At 41.0% G+C, this 21963-nt stretch overlaps 4 protein-coding genes across 12 annotated transcripts in view; 1 reads left to right on the plus strand and 3 right to left on the minus strand.

The window, feature by feature from the left end:
- Positions 1 to 37: 37 nt before the first annotated feature.
- The window catches only part of LOC130700344 (ran-binding protein 10-like), a 34525-nt gene continuing 12599 nt past the window's right edge, over positions 38 to 21963 (minus strand). Inside the window, exons 1-7 of one of the 3 annotated variants that reach the window (XR_009003749.2) lie at positions 1505 to 1796; positions 1308 to 1419; positions 821 to 1243; positions 720 to 755; positions 480 to 636; positions 306 to 417; positions 39 to 245 (exon numbers count right to left, since the gene is read on the minus strand). Coding sequence is in view for 2 of the 3 variants with exons in the window: in XM_057522388.2 (XP_057378371.1) it covers positions 382 to 417; positions 480 to 636; positions 720 to 755; positions 821 to 1243; positions 1308 to 1419; positions 1505 to 1664 (924 nt within the window). In the remaining variant the exon portion in view is untranslated. Of the gene's footprint in view, positions 418 to 479; positions 637 to 719; positions 756 to 820; positions 1244 to 1307; positions 1420 to 1504; positions 1797 to 21963 lie in introns of those variants that run through there. The other 2 variants (XM_057522388.2, XM_059496650.1) reach the window with 2 other exon arrangements.
- LOC130700345 (transmembrane ascorbate-dependent reductase CYB561-like) lies at positions 2959 to 8065 on the minus strand. Of its 5 annotated transcripts, none has more exons than XM_057522389.2 (6): positions 7910 to 8065; positions 5684 to 5922; positions 5318 to 5379; positions 5088 to 5246; positions 4477 to 4646; positions 2959 to 3592 (listed from the first exon to the last, which is right to left on the minus strand). In XM_057522389.2, the coding sequence occupies exons 1-6, from the start codon at positions 7918 to 7920 to the stop codon at positions 3415 to 3417; spliced, it is 819 nt and encodes a 272-aa protein (XP_057378372.1). In that variant the 5' UTR covers positions 7921 to 8065; the 3' UTR covers positions 2959 to 3414. The 5 variants fall into 5 exon arrangements, with proteins under 5 accessions (XP_057378372.1, XP_057378374.1, XP_057378373.1 ...); XM_057522391.2 differs by having other exon boundaries at positions 5100 to 5246; positions 7910 to 8064; XM_057522390.2 differs by lacking the exon at positions 7910 to 8065 and adding an exon at positions 6434 to 6643.
- LOC130700339 (retinal homeobox protein Rx-like) lies at positions 9549 to 12755 on the minus strand. 2 transcript variants are annotated; one of them, XM_057522382.2, is made up of 6 exons: positions 12352 to 12755; positions 11399 to 11591; positions 11191 to 11314; positions 10578 to 10980; positions 10461 to 10496; positions 9549 to 10355 (listed from the first exon to the last, which is right to left on the minus strand). In XM_057522382.2, exons 1-6 carry the CDS (start codon positions 12662 to 12664, stop codon positions 9760 to 9762), a joined length of 1665 nt encoding a protein of 554 aa, XP_057378365.1. In that variant the 5' UTR covers positions 12665 to 12755; the 3' UTR covers positions 9549 to 9759. The 2 variants fall into 2 exon arrangements, with proteins under 2 accessions (XP_057378365.1, XP_057378364.1); XM_057522381.2 differs by having other exon boundaries at positions 11399 to 11606; positions 12352 to 12754.
- Positions 12818 to 21597, plus strand: LOC130700337 (calpain-C-like). Of its 2 annotated transcripts, none has more exons than XM_057522379.2 (15): positions 12818 to 12861; positions 16973 to 17123; positions 18163 to 18352; positions 18532 to 18587; positions 18717 to 18820; positions 18973 to 19411; positions 19483 to 19756; positions 19830 to 19904; positions 20023 to 20234; positions 20307 to 20425; positions 20504 to 20700; positions 20783 to 20841; positions 20936 to 21200; positions 21266 to 21324; positions 21403 to 21597. In XM_057522379.2, exons 1-15 carry the CDS (start codon positions 12833 to 12835, stop codon positions 21427 to 21429), a joined length of 2256 nt encoding a protein of 751 aa, XP_057378362.1. In that variant the 5' UTR covers positions 12818 to 12832; the 3' UTR covers positions 21430 to 21597. The 2 variants fall into 2 exon arrangements, with proteins under 2 accessions (XP_057378362.1, XP_057378363.1); XM_057522380.2 differs by lacking the exon at positions 12818 to 12861 and adding an exon at positions 15441 to 15792.

Consider the following 21963-nt stretch of genomic DNA (forward strand, 5'->3'; position numbering starts at 1 on the left):
TTGATTTGTTTCATCTATTTAAAAAAATTATGCAAAAGGATTCGTTCAGACAACATTTTGCGAGCCTTTTTAGAAGAATAACCTTATCATTTAACACTTCGCGAAGAAAAGTTCGAAATACATAATTACAAAATTTAGAATGAAGATACATAACCATTGCTAATGATCACAATTGCCAATGCTTGAAGTCTGTCCATGTTAGAAGTAGAATGGAATTCCCTCGTTCATCGTTTTAACTGCATACACTAGAAAGGCTCATGCTGAAAAGGCAAACAAAATTTACTACTAATCAAAGATTATCTTACGCAATGACTGGGTTTTTGTATGCCAATTGTGCTGACAAGTGAAGTAAAAAACAAACAAAAGCCTAGTGTGCCAATCTTAGGCGTCATCTGATTTCCTTTTCCTTTTAGAGTCCTATTGAATAGAATTGCATAATTCATTGTGATTTGTCATACTAATAAGTTTATCACATTTACCTTGCTAACTTGGAAAGAGTTAAGATTAAACCAAAACTGTGTGGCGTTGGATGCTGATAAGCTGGGGGTTAATGAAATGACATCTGAACAGCTGGAATCTGACGAGTTTAAGCCTGAGGAACTGGATGCTGAGGAAGCAGATCTGGGCACATCACACCTTGACAGTGGAGAAAGAAAGCTATTAGGATATGTTTGCCCTGACTAACACAGTAATGACAGTCGAGAAGAATTCTATAATACCATTGGGGATGATGCATTAAATATGTAGCTATCATACTAAAAAGAAAAAAAGTTAGTTAGATGTACAATTGAAGTTGAGGATAGCATTTAGATTTAAGTACCTTTGAACTGAAGCTTCCATGGGTTTATCGGGAACAGTGTAGTTGAGAATCACTGAGGCAATACGCGCCCTAAGCTCCTTCATGTCATCTTCAATGTTGTACACAAATGGAGATTCTCCAAAGTTGGCTTCTACGATTTCTCCCAGCGAGTTTAATCCAATGGTTGGGTATAAGTTTAAAGGTAGGTCAAAAAACGCTGTTCCAAGGTTTACTCCATTCTTCGTGTAAAAGCAGGTGTTGTCAATAAAATTAATTCCACAACCAATGACATCATTGGTAGTGAAAGTAGGTCCATATGGTTGGCCAACTCCAGATGAGCAAAATGCTTTACCATCATCACCATGATATCCAAATGAATTTTCTCTCCAGCCAGGAAGTGCATTTGTGTCAACCCACTCGGCTGATAGACCAACTCCGATATAGCTAATATAAATTAAATTTAAAAAGTGTTACACCTCATGAGACACATGAAATTAAATATACAAACCCGTCATTCCCCTTGTCCAAAATTTTCACCTCAAAATAGTACAGACCACACGATGATGGAATAGGATGTGTAGCTCTAACACTTGCAGCATCCATTTGTGTTTTACCATATCCTGCAGTGTGTAAGTGAGAGTTATGAAAGATGCCTTGAAGGTAAAAAATAGTTGATGTATGGGATTGGTATTTCAGATTACTTGCCTTGGTAGGTGACTCTTAAATTGTTTTCTGATAATCCAATATAATTGGATTTATCCTTTGAATTCCAACACAGAGGCAGTGGCAGCAGAAAGTAGTCATCTTCATCAACAAAGGGATAAAGGGTCTTCAATCGATTTATGCCGGGAGAATTTTTCTCCATGTCATTGAATTGTTGTTAAGCACAAAACTTGAGACGAATTGATTAAAATTGACGCAAGGTCTTGACGTTTTACTGTGCAAAACATAACAATAACAACATTCCAGCAACAAATTTTTATAAGTAGGATTTAGTTCCTAGATGGCCTGATAGGTAGAAGCGATGTAGAAGCCGATAGGTGGCGTGTACAGCTCGTCTACGTTTTACTTTATCGTGATCGTGGCAACGTGGTATTAGGTGTCCAGCTGGAAGCCGCGAAGATTTCATTATGGTACCTTTGTAGAGAAATCGTCAGTTCACGTTGATAAGTAGAACTACCAATATGGTAAATGGCAAGAATATTAAACCGAGATCTGCACTATGTCGTTGTGTAAGCCGCGCTACAGTTGAAATCTGATTTTGGTAAATTTGGTAATATATTAATAATATTGGTAATTTTCAGGCTTAGCAACCATAGTTCAAATTTGCAATTTTCTTTTGCTAATTTAGAATAGCTATTCACACTGGCCTACTACAGCCCTGTAATTAGCCACACTTAAAATTCTAGTTTCTGATACACTCTGAAAAAGAATATGATAGGTATGTGTAGTAGTTGTTTGAGCAGAAAAGCATTTAAACATTGGTTCTAAAGTAGTTTTATTTAACTCGACATCCAATTGTCTAAATAATGATTATCAACAATCATTGTTTGGCAAGAATAACCCAACAATCTAAATGTCACAAAGAAAACAAGGAATAAGGTAAAATATAGGCTATCGTAATTATTATATTATGTCATGTAATGTCTGCTCAATGCCAACCTCTGCATAACACTGAATGCAGAGGTTGGCATGATTTTGCATCATAGTTTAACAAAAACTTAATGGTGATTAAGAAGAAAGAGCAAATTTCTTCTCAGAAAAAGCCTGCCAGTTGTTTAAGTACTAAGTAGAGGAAAATTTCAGCATTTTTGACAATTAACTCGTAAAGCTCAATATTTTTGAATGTATGTAAAAGATCAGTTTAATTTTCTTGATTTCATTCATAATCTCAAGGACTTTGATCATCAGACATCAATTACATTTACCAAATGGTTCTACCTTTTTGATGTTTTACTGATGTTCGTCGTCCGTTCGTTTGCCATCTGAACGAACGGATAGGCTGAACTCTTTTCAAACTTTGACGAGTTGCTAATGGATTGATGGCAAAAAATAATGATATTTTAAACATTTTTGTTTCGTATGACGTTGAAAAGCAAACAAGGAAGCTTTTTATTGGTTATGTGACATTTTTTTATATTTAATCTCAACAGGTTAGCCAAATTTTACTTATTTTTTATTTTATTTTTGTTCCAAGGACTCATCTCACGAGTAGAATATAGATAGAATAACGTTCCAACTGCAAAAAAGGGAGACAAACGAAAAGGTGGGTGGCAGGATGACCGGGAACTAAATCGTAAAAATGGATGACAATAACAGGTAAAAAAAAAAAAATTTGATAGATAGACCAATATGTACATTGTGAAGAAGTTGCTGCTTTGTGTGTATGATAATTGTTAACAATTCAAGTTATCTAATGAAGGTTATTGCACCCAAAACATGCAAGCCACACACACTGTCAGAGCGAAAGTAAATTGTTACTGAAAAATGGCGGTCCCTTTGTGAAAACAGAAAACAGTAGCAGTATTCGCTAGTCTGCAATTGAATGAGAAAAATAGTAATAAGCCATGCAAAGTTGTGTGTGTGTTTACAAGAGAGAGGTTGGGCAGACCACATTAGAGTCTCTCAGATTCTTCATCTTGATCGCCGCTAGAATGAGATGAGATGGACGAGGGCCCTCGTTGTTGGCATCGGATAAGCATCAGCACCGGCATTAGGATTGCAAGTCCCATCAATGTAGCTCCCAAGACATTGACAACCAATCCTTCAGGTGGGAATGCTGTGTACCAGTCTCTGTAGTGGTTGTCATTTTTGTATTTTTTGTTGTATTTTTTTGAAAGCAGGTTATTTCCAATTGGTTAAAGAAAAGAGGAAGGAAATCGTAAAAAAAAAGGCAATGGAATGGAGAATAAAATCCTCAACCGCAATAATTATTATGGAAAAGGCTAATCCAACGGGATATTCGTGAGTACTTTTGGCGCTTTGAGCTATTAGGCGCCAAGTAAACCGTTGTTATGGATACCGTAGCAGACAAAGATTATGGTGTGCGGAAAGCTGAAGTCAAATTCAAGTTCGAGCAATGAATGTTGAAAAAAGGGAGAACCAGGTACACCCATTTTTGAAAAGATTTTATGAGAATGAGTTTAAGAGCCCTCTTCATGCATGCCAAATTACCATCGAAATCATTTTTGAAAAGCAAAATTGGTTTTCGTGTCCTGATTTGTAATCCGTTTTACAGTGCAAAAAGAAAATGTCCACGTGTTAAAATGAGAGGTATATATGATGTCGTGTTTCTTTGAATGTAATTTAGATGCCGTGAACTGCAACCACTTGGACGTTGCGAGAGCGGAATTTATCTGATAGCAGGACCACTGGCATCACTACCATCAGGGCCAGCAAGGTGACAGCGAGCACATTAACTACGATGGCTTCATCACCCAAATCCCTGTATTTCGCCCTACAGCACACATTGAATAAGTATATAGATTTCTTAAATATTGTGGCACACTGTTCGAAACAGCAAGTGTGATTCTATCATGACCTTGCATTTTTCTGGTTAGTGGACGAACAAGTGCTATGAAATTTTACTTTGATTAGTAACAAGACCCTAAATGGGTAACTCTTGTTGTGACTAAAACCATATTCTAAGAAAGTAAGTGGATAAATTGTGTACTAACCCCAGGCTATTGATGGCCTTTTCAGTGATCCCAGTCAGGGAAGTGGCGATAGCCATCAGGAAAGTGACGAGTCCAAAAGTGGCGTGCACCGGTACCAAAGCGGCCCTCAGAGCAGCCGTCCTCGCCTCGCAGCACAGCAGGATCAGAAAACTGAAGAACCCAACAACCAACTAGTCAAACGATAAATTTTCACATTTCAATTTAGGTAGGTCAACAAGTTTTGTTTTATCTCATTTTCTTTTGCCAATTTTTCATCTAGTCTGATAAAACCACTTGTTTGTCCTTAGCATTTGTGCGCCACATACGCTGATGTAAGCTGTCACGTATAACTAGCTCGCGTAAAGCCGGTCTTTTATAGTCTAATAAGCATTTTTCGTTGAATTAGTGAGAAAATAATAGAAGCATCTCGTGACGAACGACGTCAGCAAAGTCGTGCTTGTTAGAGAAAAAAAAAATAAAGAATTAGCCAATACAAAGAAGCGAGTCGCCTTTGGTTGTGTGTGGTGAATTTTGAAAGGGTTGGACTGGAAAAGGCGGTTTGACGATGACGTATGTGCGATGTGGTCAGCGCAGTGACGATGTTTTTTTTATTGTAATACTAACTCTATTACCATCCTGGCTACCTGTATGGCGAATAATCCCATGGTCGTGAGACCCATCCATGAGTGCAGGCTCCAAAAGTTTTCGATTGGTGGAACACTCAGGTTACGCGAGTCCCACACGGTGAGGAAGCCCATGACGATGGCCGGCACTGCCAGAATGTGGAACACCTGGACGAGAGAGAAAAATACGGACACAAGAATAAAGAGCCATTCCCATTGGAGAAGATGTGTGGTCTTACCGTATGAAAGAGCTTCTTATAAATGTGACGACAGCAACCAAACGAACGGTACGACAATAGGGCTATTTTTATTTATTAAAAAAAAAAAGAAAAGAAAGCACAAAAGTTTTTTTTTTTTTTAGTACGTAGTACAATGTAAAGGCTGTTAAGAAGCGAAAAAAAAAAAAAAAAGTATAACATCAAAGTTTTAATCTGAAACTTTAAGATGAACCTTGTTGTCCAGAATGCTGGGCAACAAAAGGTCATGTTATAGTTTTAATTTAAAAACAAGAAGGTGGTCCATTGTTGTTGTGCCGGTCTTGGAACCCTTCACCCATTTGAAACGACGCGTATATTTAAATTCTTGAATGTGTATCAATAATTTACCATTTCCAGACAGGTAGACGAATCCACCGACCATGAGCACTGGATGATAGTTGAACAGCAGTTTGGGTTGATCGCGCCATCCGACTCCTCCAAGATATTGGAAGACCCAGAAAAGGACGAGGCCGAGGGCGCCATGCAACAAGAGTTGAGTCAAACCCAGAAGCCATCCGAAAAAGCACCAATTAGGTGGACTTGACGATCCTGCGTCCGAGATGCTCACCGTCTCTACCTTACCAGATCTGGATAAACGGATGGAATGAGAAAAACAAGTAAGTGTTGGTTACCATGGCCCCCTTTTTTTTAATTCTCCCCCACTTGAAATCTTTGTATATAATGGAGGCCGTTAACGATGGCGTACCGCTACTACTCTCTCTCTTTTTCTATTGTGTTTGTTGTGCTATTCTCTACGAAGAGAAAGAGCCGATCAACTCCCCCCACGAATAACTAGCAAGGTTATTTATGTAAGCTCAGGAAATTTGATTAAAACAAAAACACTTTGACGTCGTCGCAAAGGAAATGGAAGAAACAAAAGAGCGCAAAGGCAGGACATTAGGCATTTTGATGACCCACTTCCTGTTGGAATTGTCACTTGCAATTGTTGATATTATTTGACGTTGTTCGAATCGCCATGACGCCAGGAAAACCCGTGTTCGTCTTCCAAGGTTTCGCGTTAAACCGTAAACTGCGCAAATTTTTTCATCGGTACCGTGAAAGAAAAAAAACTTGACGTTTCAAAGCAAAGTATCTCACCTGGCCATCGTAGAGAAGCACAAAATTCCAAGTGAGCAGTTAATTCAAAACTAAGAGGGAGAGACGCGTGGTAAAAATCACTGAACTAGACACTCACAAACACCTGTCCGAGTCAAACGAAACTCTAGAATCTAGTAAGACCGATGCGTCGTCGTGAAGTAGCCCCCCTCACTCTACACGAACGTGGTTGAGAACGCAGTCCCACAAAACTCAGCCTTGAGCGTGTGTTGCCACCAACACACACACACACAGACAGACGTAATGGAAATAAGCCTGGAGCGTTCTTTCTCCCCTTCCCCGCTCTCGTAGTGGCGATGATTGCATTTTTACATTGCTGGATAGTGAGGAACGAACGCGAGTTATACTCGGCCTAACGAAAAGCGGTTGACGTAGTAACCGTAGTAAACTGTAGTTGCTTTCATAAAAAGGACAACGCCCTTTTCTTTCTTTGCTGGCCTTTAGCCCTTCAAACACTTCGCCTCTGGGAGGCTTCTATACAAAAGAGTTTGTTGACTCGTACTTGTTATAGAGAGCTCTCTTGCTAAGAGGCCCACTCTTTCTTGTCGGTTTTTATTTTTCTTGGCTCTCAGATTGACCCCGCCAGCAACTTTTGCTTTCTCATTCGACGATGAGGAGAGCCCTTGTGTGTTTCAAATTCCATCCATGTCGAGCAAAGGCTTACATTGTGTACTTTTCATACTTTTCCCCGGTTGAACGCAAACAGTTAAACGTCTTTAAAAGATGTCATTTAGGAAAATTGCGTCCTTTTTAAATGGGGAAGTGAAAGACGTATTGTTGCTGTATCATCTATTAGTTTTCGAATAACCCACTTTCACGGGGGGGGGGGGGGGGGGGTTGTATCGAGCCTTTCATCAATTTTGTTTTTGAATCCATGTGAAAGTTGATACGGCTGACTCCAATTATCGAGACGATTGTTATCAAGCGTTTAACAGGGTTGGGCGGGTGTTGTCATTAGCGAATTGGACGTGACATCGAAATTGCAGGAGGAAAAAACACAAGCTTGTAATTTGCCGGGCTTTCTCTCGTTTCGTGCCACACACACACACACAAGAAAACGAAAGAAAGACAGGACAAGATAAGTGCGTTTGTATAGTACTCGAATCGTCATTGGAACCAATTTTCTATCTGCCCTAGTGGCTCAAACCGGAATTATTCAATTAATGAAGGAGGACGAGTAGGACAAAAAGTAACTAGTTGTAACTTCCTTGAAGATGATCGCCATTTCCTGTCTAGACCGGCCTTTCTAAACCTTTGCTCCAATGAGCGCCGCCCTGTCCAATCCAGTTTGGATTTTTCTTTTTAAATTCTACATGTAACGACGTTGCAAAAAAAAAAAAAAAAAAAAAATGTTTCGGACGTCTGACATTTGAAACATTTTCTTTATTTCAATGTGATCAAAGGTTTTTTTTTTTGGCTGTCGTCGTTGTTAAAATGGGAATCAAATGTTTTACTTACTTGAAAGCCATGATTAGAGGATTTGGGGAACTTGAGAAAAGCCACTGATAAATTCAACCGTAACGGGTTTTGTTTTTCAATTAAACCAAAATGTAAATTAAATGAAAACAAGAAAAAGATTTGAAGTCGACCACTCGGTTGCGACACTGGTAACCGACTGACCGACGACGACAGCATATGGCGGGCGAGAAACAGCGAGCGGATGAGCCGTGAACGAACGAACGAACCGTCTGCGGTGAGGCGTGGCCAAACGATTTCGATTGCTACACTTGAACGTGCCTTTTTTTTTTTTTTTTGCGGGTGCATCACGCACACACACGTTTACTTATTTTTTGGTGGACGTCATCACGCTCACATGCGGACGATGGCTCCAATTGAACGATGCACCCTGTGGATTTAAAAAAAAAAAAATTTTGGCTTTACGTGATCAGATTTTTAATTCGAGGAAACGTTTTATTGTTTTTTTCGTTCGCTCGTTCGTTCAATGCCAGGCCAATAACCGGAAGGGGTGAACAGTTCAAATTGTTTGAAATTTGAATTATTCATGTGTGGGTCACCGCATGAACGTTCTCCCTCTTTCCAACCCTGTGGAATTCGTTGTTCGGTTAGCCCTCCTTGAAGCGTGTTATCGAATGATTTATCATTTTATTATCCAATACTTTTTTTTTTTTTCGAGGTCGCCCTACACCAAAATTCATCTTGGCCTATATTGGGGTGGAGGGAGAGGGAACGACCGACTTGATTCACGAAGCGTGCGACGCTTCATTTTTCTTTCTCCTATTCGCCGAAAGGTTGCACGCAAAAAACATTTTGCTGCACAATTTTCGTGACTTTGGCCGACGATTGTTGCCATTTTAGTTTTTGTTTCCCCCCCCCCCCCCCCAAAGAATAAAAACCCTTAAAAGAAAAGTGGAACAAAATTGGAATGCGTCGAATTTCGGTTATTAAAACCAGTTTTTGTTTCACGTTTAATTTCAAGAGATCGTCTCAAGCAGACGAATGAAGGATTCCAACCTGTCTTGCGATGGGGTCATAGATCCTGTTCCTTTTACGGTTGCATCCTCTTCACTTGTCAAAATAGCAAATGCATCTACTAACACAATTTATATTTCTCGAGTTTTTTTTTTGTTGCTACGTGTTTATTGTCACTGGCAACACTCGCATGCGCAGCAGGTTTCTATTTCTCCTAACGGTCAGGAGACGTTTTTTTTTTGTTTTTTCTCTTTTGTACAACTAACAAGCCAAACCAAAATACTTTTGTTTTGTTTTGTTTTTGCTTTGTACCGACCCCGTTCACCTGGATATTGTTTTAAAAGGCAGACCAGTTGATTGGGTTACGCGTCCCACGCTCCAACTAGCAAAGCCCCGTCAGAGTCAAATGGGAAATCCGTGCTTTTTTTTTGTTTCTTTCTTTCTTTCCTGATATTTTCATTTCACACGTGTTGTTAGACTACGCCAGTCTAATTAGCGGGGTAGCGAGTACCACCCACGAGTCTGAGAGAAACTCATGGTAAAGACCAGTAGCATTCGTAGTAGTAGTAGTAGTAGGTAAATAACGGGATTATTTTTCGTCTTGTTTCAGCAGCCGGCCAAGACACGCACGCCGCCATGTTTACAAGTATAGAGCGGGACGAGGGGGGAGGGGAGGAAAAGAATATGTATTCAAAAACGACAACATGAACAACGTCCAAACGAGAAAGAAACTTGGACTGAAAACGAAACGTCGGGTGTCGGTGGGAAAAGAAGAGGCCTACAGCCAAAAATGATTGAAAAAAAAAACAAACAAAACAAACAAAACAACACACACAACCACAAACTTCGTGTTGTCGAAAAACGAAATATGTTATTTTTCAAGCGTCGTTTAAACTTAAAACAACGTCGTCGTCGTCGCCGCCGCCGTCCGCAGTTGCGTAGGCGCCCGAATGCGGCGCGAAATCGTTTGCGGTTTTGCTGCTCTTCGGCTCGTGCACCTGATGGTGTAGGTGGTGCAGTCCCGTTTTCGACGAGGCGTTCATGAACGCCATGTTGGCTAAATGAATTTCATCGCCGATGTCGCCGTCGTCGTCGGCCGCCGCTTCCGATTGCGACGCGTCCAGGCGTCGCAATTGAGACGCCAGCGACGGATCCGATTCTTTGTCGCTGTTTGCATTGTTGCCCGTTGGGTTCATGAAAGACGAGGCCAAATCCAAGGCGCCGTGACTCACGAAGAAATGGTAATCGTCGGCGCTCGCACCGATGGTGACGCTTCCGTCTTCTTCTTGATTCTCGTGATCTTCGCGGTACGTTGGATGCTGAGTGGGCGGCGCCGGGTGATGGTAGACGGGCGATGAGGCCGTCGACGTGGTTGTCGTTGCAGTCGTAGTGACGTAATGAGGCCAGTCGGGCGATGGAGACGCCGACAAGTGGGCCAGAAACGGGGAAGGTGTCACGCTCCCGCTCGTGTTCACTGCGGGTGTTACCAATCCGAACAAAAAAAAAAAAAAATATTCCGGTTCACTAACTTCGTGCTAAAAAAAAAAAATCTACGTTTTGTTAAAGGAAGAAATCTCACCGTAAATCTGTTGTTGGACAGGTTCCCCACTTGCCTCTGTTGGAATTTTTGTGTTTGAATTTTTTTTTAAATATTATTTAAACGTGAAATGTGTGACGTTTGAATGAAAAGGCTCACCGTTGGTCGATGTGGGTAGAAGGGGTTCCGGGTGATAAATGTAAGACGATTCGTGACTGACTATGTTTTGTTGATGATGGTGCAGATGATGATGATGATGATGATGATGATGCTGCAGGTATTGACTGAAGAGCTGCTGTTGCTGATCGCAATCTTTGCTGATCATCGGACACGATGACGACGAAGCCTCCGGCTGCTGTTGCATCAATAAGCCACCAACGTCGGCCGTCATGGACGTGACGCTGGCAGCGTCACGTTCGAACGGATTCTCGTGACCTTGGTGTGACTGTTGCTGAGCCTGTTGTCCGAGGTGTTGCTGCTGTTGTGGGTGGTGTTGATGGTGTTGGTGATGCGTGATGCGCTCGTGCTTGCGGAATTTGGCGCGACGGTTTTGAAACCAAACCTGTCAATGGTACGTAGTTATTCATTTGACTGCTAGATGGCGTTTGCTCTGCTTTTTTTTTTTTTTTTTTTTCTTTTGTTCCGCAATGCATTGGCGAGCAGAAAAGAAGCGGCTTAAGCTTTGAAAAGCTGATCAACGACTAGAAAGGCGGAAGGAGTTTCGAAAACGCAAAAGATAGTAAAAAAAAAAAAAAAGAAAGGAAAGTGAAACCTGAACGCGTGCTTCTGTGAGATCGATTTTGACGGCCAATTCTTCGCGGAAAAAGACGTCGGGGTAGTGGGTTTTGTGGAAGGCGTGTTCCAGCTCCTCCAGCTGGAAATTGGTGAAAGTCGTCCTGCACAGATGGAAATTGTTTTTTTTTTCTTATGTAATGTCTTTCTCAAACGATGATTGTGCATTTGTCAGATGTTAACTGTACCGATATCTTCTTTGTTTTCGTTTCATCGGCCCGTGACCGCCGGATGTTTGCTGCTGGTGTTGCCCCACGGCCAAGTGTCCCTGCTGAGATCGGGTCGTCGACGAGGTCGAAGGTGAATCGTCGTCGCCACTGTCGTGATGTTGAGTTTCCGGCGAGCGGAGAGCTTCTTCGTCCGCACCATTAGCCCCATCGGCTGGTAAGGAATTAGCTTTAAACAAGATGTAGCACACAGATTGATGTGGACTTTAAGGTTACACGAAAAACAAAACAAAAAAAACTTATTATAATTAGCTTAGCTTAATTTAGTTAGAAATGCCTTTAGCTGTGCTGAAGACCTGAACCTTACCTGCTCCGTACAGTCGCCTAGTGTTGCTGTGCTCTCTCTCTCTCTCTCTATAATTGAATCAACTATGCTCTAACAAGGTTATAACAGCTCTTCTATACGCTCTCTCTTGCTAGCTACGATTTCTACATATAAGTTCGACTGCGTGAAACCTGTCGCTTTGCAGTTCGACGAGATCTCCTTCTCACCTCATCATCCCGATGCTCCCGAACGGAATTCGTCTTTTTTTTTTTTTTTTTTTTCTCTTTACTCCCGACGTCCAACTTTAGTAAGTGACTTGATATTAATTTATTAATTTTTTTAAAATTATTTTATACTTTCAACATTTTCTTCCTTGTGTTTTTTTTTTTTTTTAGTTTTTACGGCGTAGAAGGGGGAAAGAAAAAGGGAACTAAATAACCGAATCACGTTGACACGATGACTTATCAAAACTTTGTCGTGGAAATTGTCACGACTTTGAAGTAATTACCTTCACGATTTTTTTTTTTTTTTTTTTTTTTTTTTTTTTTACCTTGGTCTTTGTGTAGGGCTAGTTTGGAATGACTTATTCTAATCAGCATTTTGCTTGCCTCATCTTTTATACATATTTTATTTTAATGACTGGAATTACCTAAGTGAGTGGATGATGAAGCGGCATGATGATCCATTAGAAGTAATCCATTGTTGTTGTTGTTGTTGTAAGGTGGCGGAGGTGGTTGGCTCGACGGAGGACATTCGAGCGAATCGAATTGCGATTGGATGGAGACTGAAGGATCATCGGGACTGGCCGGATTGTAGTGCAAGATATCGTGAATGGAGTAACAAGATGGCGGTAGGCAATTGAGTCGGAAGTGTCTCAACGGCGACGAAGAGGACGAACTGCCGGAATCGTCCGGATCGGCAACAACATGGCCCGGGTTGGTTGTGCTGCTATTGTTGTTCATCGTGAATGCATTGCACTGACTCTTATTTATTTTATTTTTTTTTTTTTCACGGACACTGTTCTTGCAGTCTGGCTCAAACGAGTTGACCGTCTGGATGAAATGTCCGACCAGAGGCACTCGCCAACATCATGCAACCCAAACGGACCGATCTGATTGACACCGTAGCGCATGTCCGCCTTCCCCCACTCGACACTCAGGTATGGAATTATGATTTTCCAATGGGGTGCTTTCAACTTTGGGGGCCCTTCTTTTTTTTTTTTCCGGCTAGTTATAAGTCTATGTTATTTTTGTGTGTGTGTGTGTGTGTGTGTGTCGTTGGTACATATAGAGTACCGATCCGCCTTCCCCATCCCCCTCCCGTTTCGTCATTATTTAGTGATCTAACGGATTTCGAAGCTCTACAAGCTTTTTCCCTACCTTTTTTTTGTGTGTGTTGGAGAAGAAAAAACCCAGTTTTTTCATGTTTTTGTTGTTTAAAAAAAAAAAAAAAAGGGGGGAAGGATAAAAATCCACCCTTTGGAGAACAACACACAAAAAAAAAAAAGAGGTACCAAGAAGCTTTTAGATTTTTTTTTGTTTGATCATATTTTTTTTTAGAAATGAAGTAGAAACAAATGATCGATTCGTGTATAACAGCGCACAGTGTGCAGAATGCGAATTCAGGGCAACCAATTAGGCGCGCAGAGGTTATAAGGTAACCCGGCAAAAAAAAAAAAAAAGGTGTGGGATGGAAGAGGAAGGGACCAAACTTTTGATAGGCTTTCCAATCCAATCATGACACGCACTCGACAAAATAGTTCTTTATACACACACCTGAGGCAAATCGGGAAAAGGATCCAATCCGATATCTTTGTATAGACGTGTGTTTATACAATTTTATTTTTATTTTTTTTTTTTTTTTTAGGGGGGGGGGGTTATTTCTAGTAGAAAAAAAAAAAACAAGATTTAAAGAAGCATACCGTACAATCTAATTTTCTTTTCTCTCTCTATCGACATTTTTTTTTTTTGAGCTCCATCACTTTGTCGGCTTGAATAATCAATGGCGGGCTCGTAAACTATTGAAAATGAGTTTTTTTTTTTTTTTTTTCTTTTCTGTTGGGTGTCCGGCAGTGTGTCTATGTAATGGAAACGGTGAAATAATTTCACACAGCTGTTAGTTTTGAGGCGTTGTTAGTTCATTGCGGCGCAATAACCAGAGAGAGAAAAATCTGTCCGTTCTGCTGCGTTGCTGGACGGGTAAGCGTGGCGGGCCGTTGGAATACTTTAGCACATTTCTGGGCATATATCGGTCGGGTGCCTATGTGGAACACAACGTGATGTACACTCTATTTCTTTCCATCTCGTTTGCTCTTACCCACAAAAAAAAAAAAAGAAGGTAGAGATATGGTCCTCTTTTCTTTTTTTATTGTTATTAATGCGACTGCAAATTGAACGTGTCGGAGAGCGCGGGGAAAAGAAAAGAGGCAAGTTTCAAAAAAAAAAAAAATAAATTGGGTCCCTTTTTTTTTTTTTGAGTATCAGTAAAAAAAAAAAAAAAAAAAAAACAGCAAATGGATGAGGTGAATAGACCGCAAGAAAAAAAAAATGATTATTTTTCTGATGCGCTGTAAAGAAAAGCATAAATTGCATTGGCGTAAAACACCAGGGCCGGGCATCGATGTCACCAGCTAACTTTCTAGCCGTGTTTCAAACAAAACAGCCATTGTGTGTGTGTTAGACGATGGCAAACAACAACGGCTCTAGTGGCCATTACTCGTTCGGTACTTTTAAGTCTTTCTTAATTTTTTTCTTTGCGAATTTCAAATTCAATTTTTTTTTTTTTTTTTTTTTTGCCTTAAGAATCCAAATGGCTGTTTGTTCTTTTTGGATTTGCGGGAGTGACATTTGCACGGGGGAGACATGTAGGGCTTCCTCACGGTTAGCGCGGATCACGGACACGACACGTCTTCTCTAGGTCACATTGAAAAAAAACTGGCGCTCTTTTTTATTTTCTTAACAAAACACGTCCAAATTAATGGGAGATTTTTTTTTTTTTTTTTTTTTTTTTTTTACTGTTGTTATCTCCAATCTTGAATTTTTTCAAGGTTCCGTTGAACCTGCCCCCGTAAAAGAAAACGAAAATAATTTAACAGTCGATGATAACACACCCACGATGTTTTTGTCCTCTGCCCAAAAGACCCTGAAGATTTTTGTTCATCGACGAAACATTTAGGAATTTTTCCTGAACGTCATCGCTTCCATTTTGCCGTCCAAAAAGAAGAAGGTGTCATCATTTGATTGCGCTTCTTGGAATTCTTTGCGTGTGTGGGATGAAAAGCCACTAGACTTGGAAGGAGCGGCCGCGCTGCACGAGGAAAAGAAAAAAAAGGCCAACCTTTTTGAATGCCAAAGAGAAGGTCCAAGATAACATCCATGAAGAAGAAAGGCAATAGAAAATGTTTTTCTTCTTTCTTTTGAATGGCTAGAGGCGCTGTTGATAGGAGCCAGTGTTTGTGTTCGGCTGCGGCATTTCGCCCCGAGGCTCTCACCTGGCCTTATCTGCTGTACACCAGACATGTTAGCTGAAGGAGGAAGGAAGGCAGTCGAAAGAAAACTGGTGGATGGAATAGTAAGAGAGAGAGAGAGAGAGAGAGAGAGAAAAAGAAAAGAGAGAGAGAGAGAGAGAGAACCTTCTCGGGTCCTTTTCTTGTTCCAGCATACATATTTTTGGTATTACAGTAGTGGTACAGTACCTCATGGTCATCAGTTGCTTTCAGCTCGTCACACGCTCCGCTCTGACTCTCCCTATTTCGCCTTGTTCTTTTGACGGATTTTCACTTGCATTTTGCGCCTGTTTGTTTTTTGTTTTTTGTTTTTTATGTAATTACAGTTTGGTGCTCGTTTTGTTGCTCTTCAACTGCTTCCACCTCCGCAAAGTGTTTTTTTTTGTTAGTGTCAGTGGTTGTTACATGTGAAAACTCGTGCGCGCTGTTACCACCATCGCTATTTCACATCACCCTCGGTTGTTTTTGTTTTCTTTTAGCCTTTTCTAAATGGCTTGGTGATTTCAACCGCAGCCTCTCCCCTCGAAGATTTTTGGAAAAAAATTAAGAGAAATCATCTCAATTTTCTTGTTGCGTTGAAATCAGGTAAAAAAAAACAACGTGTGTAGGAGAAATCTTAATCAATAGTCGGCAAAGGGTGTCAAATGACGTTTCATTTGCGTTTCGTGTCATTTCCGTTTTGACGTCACACTGCAAAGAGGAAAGTTTTTTTTTTTTTGTTTTTTATTCTGTCGAGTAAGAAACGTCACTTTCCCCTGCGTGTTCAAATCACGTCCACTGATTGAAAAATTGTTTGGCTCGCCCTGGCGCACGTAACAGGTACCCACTCAGCTATTTTGGAGGGGAGGAAATTCGAAACCATTGGCTCTCACCGGGGTCGAAAAATTCTTGTGAATAATGTTATTTATTTTCCTGCACATTTAAAGAAAAGAAAAGAAAAAAAAAAAAAAAAAAGAAAAACCTTTTTTTTTGGTTTTTTATTGTTAACGTTGACTAACAAAGTACACGGGCACGTCCGTCTACCCACACGCCGTTCGAACACGTCACGACCGCCCTGTGAAACCGATAACAGAAAAAGAGCGTGAAAAAAAAAAAGAAAGAAATAATTAAATTTGTATTTTTTTTTTTTTTTTAACGTCGTTTCCTGTCTGCGCCTCTCCTTAAAAATCAACAAACGGGATCTTTTTTTCTCTTCATTCTTTTTTACGATTATTATTCCTAAGGTAACATTTTTATTTTTATTTTTTTCTATCTCGTTTGCCTGCGGATCCGATTAATGGAAATTTACTCTTTTTCAAATTAACAAAACGGGACTTGAAAAAAAAAAACGAGGTTGCATCACAGGTGTTTCGTATATCATTTCATCATCGTGAATTGGTAGTGGGAGGCAAACGCACCTGCGCCTCACGGTCGCGCACGTACGTCGCTTTCGCGATTTATTAGCGTATTCTTTTCTAATTTAATTTTTTTTTTTTTTTTTTGAAATGGCGTTTCACGATGACACTGCATTTTTTATTTTAATTCAAATGCGTCGTGACTGCCATTCGAGATCCGTTATTGTCATAAGATCAAACACAAGTTGACCCACTGAAACAGAGACATCCGTCAACGAAACGTCTCCATATGCAAATAGTTTGATAGTTATTTTGTCTGCTTTGAAAACAAGTTCCATTATGGCGACGTTTTTTTTTTTTTCTTTTTTTCCTGAAAGAATTTCAATGTTTTATCATTTTTTATTCAAATATTATTTTTTTTTTTATGACAGGAATTGTGCGGCCATGTCCGAATACGAGCGCATCCGGCGCCAGTGCGTTAAACGCGGCGAGCTTTGGGAAGACGCGGACTTCCCTACAACACAGACGTCCATCTTTTACCACCAATCGCCACCGTTTCAGTTCGTCTGGAAAAGGCCCAAGGTAAAAAAAAAAAAAAAAAAAAATGCAAACACCCAAATCACATTTCCTTACGTGGCGTCATTACGAGTTTAAACAGCTAAAAGCCAAGCCAAGGAAATGTTCCCAAAAGAGCTGGGAAAAGGGAGTCGGGGTCGATTGTGAAAGTGGTCGGCCCAACTTTCACCTACTGTTGTTGCAACATTCAAGGCCGTTCCCTCTTGTGTCTCTTGTTTATTATTATTTTTAACTTTCTGGCTTTCCCATGGAAACGTGTCTTACGTCACACGCTGTGCGCAGCCCAGGATATAAAGAGAAGGAATAATATTCGCTTGCCCAACTTTGTGATGGATTATAACTGGCCAGAAAGAGAAGGAAAAGAAAAGAAAAACATTGATAATCGCGCATAGAGCCACACACACACACAACACGTTTCTCCGATGTCTTTGCGCACAACAGAAAGTGCCACCACACGCAACAAGTGCCAATTTTCACCAATGATGGCCATTTTCTTGTTGGAGCTGTGTGTGTGTGTGTGTGACTGTGACGACGACGACGACGACGACGACTACCGTCCATTGCGACACGCAACTTGTTTCTCTGAATAACCTGGGGGAATTAATCATCCGCTCAGATGAAAACGAAAAAACAGCGCAAAACCAAAGAGTTTCTATTTGTTTTTTTCCCTTTCCTACACCACTGATGGACTTCTCTAAAAAAAAAGAGAGAGAGAGAAACAGTTTTCCTTTAAAAAGAAAAAAAAAAAAAAAAAAAGAGGAAGAGGGTGCTCGCGTCAGTACTGACTACGCATAATAATCATAAAGAAAAGGGAAATTTTTCGTGAAAGTCTAAACCGATGAAAACGGAACGTTCCAGCTGCGTGTGAATGCAAACACGGAACCAATGAACTGTCCATTCCGTTACGCCATCATGACGCCAAAGAAATTCGATTCTTTTTTTTTTTCATTTGTTAACTGATTTTTCTGTTTTTATTGATAAAAACAGAAAAAAAAAAGAAAGAAAAAGACAAATGTTTCACACGCCTGATCACCGTTTCTACTAGGAATTGGCGACCAATCCGGTGTTTATACGAGAAGGTAGCTCGGTGCTGGACGTTGTGCCGGGCAAATTAGGCGATCGTTGGCTCGTCTCTACGCTGGGCTGCCTCTTTTTGACTAAAGGATTTTTCTACCGGGTCGTTCCAGCCGACCAGGGTTTCGACACGGCTCTGGATGGAAGTAATCCTTCAACAGGTATCAAGCAAATCGAATGGCATTCTCTTTATTCATACAAAATGAGGTGATTGTATAGTTTTCTTTCTCTTTTGTGCGAAACACACACACAGACAAAAAAAAAAGATGTTTCTAACAAAAAAGGAAGGCATTTTGAAAGTAATTCAACTGATGTTTTTAAATACAAATTTTACCCTTAGGTTATTGCGGAGCGTTCCGGTTTCGAGTCTGGTGGTGCGGCGAATGGGTCGAAGTGGTAATAATCGCTAGTTAATGATGAAACTAAAAAAAAACAAAAAAAAAAAATAAGAAAAGCTAAAGTCAAATCCTTGAAACGCCAAAATAAATACTGGGCTTCTTGTTTGTTTTTGTTCTCTTCTTTCAGACTGTGGACGATCGTTTGCCAACAGTCAATGGCCGGCTGGTTTTCGCGCATTGCCTCAATTCCGGTCAGTTTTGGCCTTGTCTTTTGGAGAAAGCCTACGCCAAGTAAGTACATCTTTTATTCTCCAAATATTACCGCCTTTGCACCACAATTAGGACAACCCGAAATTCGAAAGAACTAAAAAAAAAAAAATGTTATGATTTGGAAGCTAGCATTTTATTTTAATCGTAACGGAGTGCGTAATGATCATGGACAGGTTGCACGGCTCGTACGAAGCATTGAAATACGGCACCACATTGGACGGTCTGGCGGATCTTACCGGCGGAGTAACGGAAAGTCTTTCGGTGGTCGGCGGTCACAACAAAGCGGACGGCTCGTTCCACGTCCGGCTGCTGGCCCGCCTTTTGGCCAACACTTCCATTCTGACGGCCGTCGCCCATCGCCCTCCAACGAGCACGACCAGCAGCAGCAGCAGCAGCAGCAACAACTCGCCCCACAGTTTGACGTCGCCGCAGCCCAACAACAAAGAGAACAACAACAACAACAACAACAACAGCATCTCGTCCAACAACAGCAGCACGACCACCAACGGCCAGACGACTAAAGAACAATCGCAATCATCTCGAAGCGTCACCGATCGGCTGCCCATCGGCGTCCTAGTCGGCATCAATTACAAAATTTGCGCCGTCGACAAGGTGAATTAAAAAAAAAAAAATTCAATTATTAATTCATTCATTCATTGCAATTTTGACGTTTAAATTAAAAGGTGGACACGCTGTCGGAGGAGAGCGTGCCGCTTCTTCGTTTACGTTGCCCGTACGGCCGTCACGGCGAGAGCACGGGCGACTGGTGCCGCGGTGACGCTAAAAACTGGGACGCGTCCGTGTCGGCGTCCGAACGAGAGCGACTCGCCTCGGACCAGCTGGCCGATGGTGAATTCTATCTCAGTTTCCCCGATTTCGTCCAGACGTTCACCGCCATCGAGTGCGTCCATCTCGACGCGGAAACCAGTCGCGACGAGCCAACTCTCCAAGGCAGAGGTAACATTCCAAATTTGCCTCGAGGGGACGTGAATAATTGCCTGCATAATGATTCGTATCGTTGGCCTTCTAGTTCCGTGGATCACTCGCGTCTATCAAGGATGTTGGCAAAGAGGAGTCACTGCTGGCGGATGTCGCAACAATTCCGGTAAGAATTTTAGCTTTTTTTTTTTTTTTTTTTTCTGGGACTGATAGACACATGCCAGTTAAACGAGATGGGACTAGCAAACATTCGTATGATGAATAACCGATTGAATCTTTGATAGAAACATTCCACATTAATCCGCAATTGCATCTGATTGTGAGCGATGGCGACGAGGTCGTCATTTCCCTGAACCAGCACAGTGTTTTGGAGCCCAAAGTCATCGGCTTCTCCGTCTATCCACTGCCGAAACTCACCGGTTCAGACCTCATCAATCGAGCTTTCTTCAAAAAGACCAAGAGTCTCGTCAATTCGCAGTACACCAACAGTCGGCAGGTACGTCAGGTGTCCATCTTTCTTATTTAACAACTCGACAAAACAATTGCATTTTTTCCGTTTTCGTGACAGGTGAGTCAGCGCTCTCAAATGGATCAAGGTGGTTATCTGATCGTTCCGACAACTTTCGAAGCGGGTCACGAAGGATCTTTTACTCTGCGCGTGTACAGCACTCAGGCGATTAAGCTCAAGTAAACATTTGCCCACAAACGAACGATTTGACATTGACCAAGTTTTTTGTTTTGTTTTGTTTTGTTTTCCGACGTTAGGCTGGTGGATATGTTGCCTTGTCAAATGAAATCGACTTTGATTCGAGCGCCTCCCATCATTAATGGATACAACGCTCAAACGTCTGACGGCAAAAACGTTGCCCAATACGAGGCCGTCTTCCTGCAATTGGCCGACGAGCATCGCACCGTTAACGCATTCGAGTTGCACGAATTGCTCGAGGCTTGCCTACCGAATGGTGAGCCCACCTACCCACTTAGTCAACGACTTAATCATTACAATTTGAAGCTCTGAGATCGATCTCTCTCTCTCTTTTATAGATTATATCAAGAGCTGCGCAAATTTGGACGTCTGCCGGCAACTCGTCCTTGTCTTTGACGTAAGCCGTTTATTTTTACCTTTTCATGGTGGTTGAATTGAAATTCTAAACGATCATTTTTTTTTTTTATCTTGGGAAAAAAAAAAAAAAAAAGGTATCGGGACTAGGCAGATTGAAATTGACGGATTTCCGTGATTTTATGGCCAGTCTGAAACAATGGCAAACAGCTTTCAAGTCACACACGAAAGAAAAGACTGGTATTTTGAGGGCTGAACGTTTCCGGGACGCCCTTCATGACGTCGGATTCCAGGTGAGCAATGATGTTCTTTCGGCACTCATTTTACGTCACATGCGGAAGGATGGCACGCTGCGTTTCGGAGATTTCGTCTCGGCTGTCCTTCACCTCACCGTAGCATTTGGTAACCTAGATGATTATTTGTGTTTGAAATTACTATTTGAAACTAACTTCGTTGTGCGGAATCAGGAACATTTGACAAGAGAGACCCTCTCCAGAATGGAAGTGTCAAGCTAACACTCGCGGAGGTAATACAAATAGAAATGAATGGCATTGTGTTTTCATGCAATTAATTTGTGATTTGTTTTTTTTTTTTTCCCGTTTAGTGGCTTAAATATGCACTGACCTGCTGAGCTGTGATTTTTCCGCCTTTTGTCTTCTCCAAATGTTATGCTCGCATCATTTGCTAAAGTTGCTCATTATTACGTACACCAATAGAAGTAAGCAAATTTCCGTTTTGTATATACGCCTCAAAGAATGCTTGGCAATAAACAAACCACCTTTTTTGTTTGGGAGCAAAACTAATATGTTTTCCTTAAATGGCAGAATTGGTAGCCAAAAGGTTAATGAATTATCGGAATGATTCTTTTGTGTTGTAATTTTTTAAATCATTTACTGGTTAAAGTCATATTGTCATTTTTTGAGTTCGCGAGAAATAAACAGCTAATAATGAATTAATTATAGAACAAGAATTTTTATCAGAAACGGTCCGCCATACAGTATGGCCATCTATTGGTACGACATTCAGTTTGAACATTTTAGACTTCGACTGCTAAGCGGCGGCTGCGGCTGGCTAAGCGCTATACCTCAGAATAAAATCCCACTTGAGTGAAAAAAATGAAGCTATGAATACCGTCATTTTCCTTCACATCAGTGTTCGTACACAG

The sequence above is a fragment of the Daphnia carinata genome, chromosome 8 (assembly GCF_022539665.2).
Source record: "Daphnia carinata strain CSIRO-1 chromosome 8, CSIRO_AGI_Dcar_HiC_V3, whole genome shotgun sequence".
Taxonomy (NCBI): Eukaryota; Metazoa; Arthropoda; class Branchiopoda; order Diplostraca; family Daphniidae; genus Daphnia; species Daphnia carinata.

Bases quoted from the DNA above. Each gene is read 5' to 3' on its own strand.
- LOC130700345 (XM_057522389.2), bottom strand. The intron at 5,380-5,683 runs GTAAATTATTGA...AAATAAAAATAG, and splicing joins CGTCTACCTGTCTGGAAATG to CCCTATTGTCGTACCGTTCG. The intron at 4,647-5,087 runs GTAATAGAGTTA...TCGTTTGACTAG, and splicing joins CCATACAGGTAGCCAGGATG to TTGGTTGTTGGGTTCTTCAG.
- LOC130700339 (XM_057522381.2), bottom strand. From the start codon at position 12,664: ATGAACAACAATAGCAGCACAACCAACCCGGGCCATGTTGTTGCCGAT. The intron at 11,315-11,398 runs GTACAGTTAACA...CCATCTGTGCAG, and splicing joins CGAAAACAAAGAAGATATCG to GACGACTTTCACCAATTTCC. The intron at 10,356-10,460 runs GTGAGATTTCTT...TAACACCCGCAG, and splicing joins TGTCCAACAACAGATTTACG to TGAACACGAGCGGGAGCGTG.
- LOC130700337 (XM_057522379.2), top strand. From the start codon at position 12,833: ATGTCCGCCTTCCCCCACTCGACACTCAG. The intron at 18,588-18,716 runs GTAATAATCGCT...CTCTTCTTTCAG, and splicing joins GCGGCGAATGGGTCGAAGTG to ACTGTGGACGATCGTTTGCC. The intron at 21,201-21,265 runs GTAACCTAGATG...GTGCGGAATCAG, and splicing joins TCACCTCACCGTAGCATTTG to GAACATTTGACAAGAGAGAC.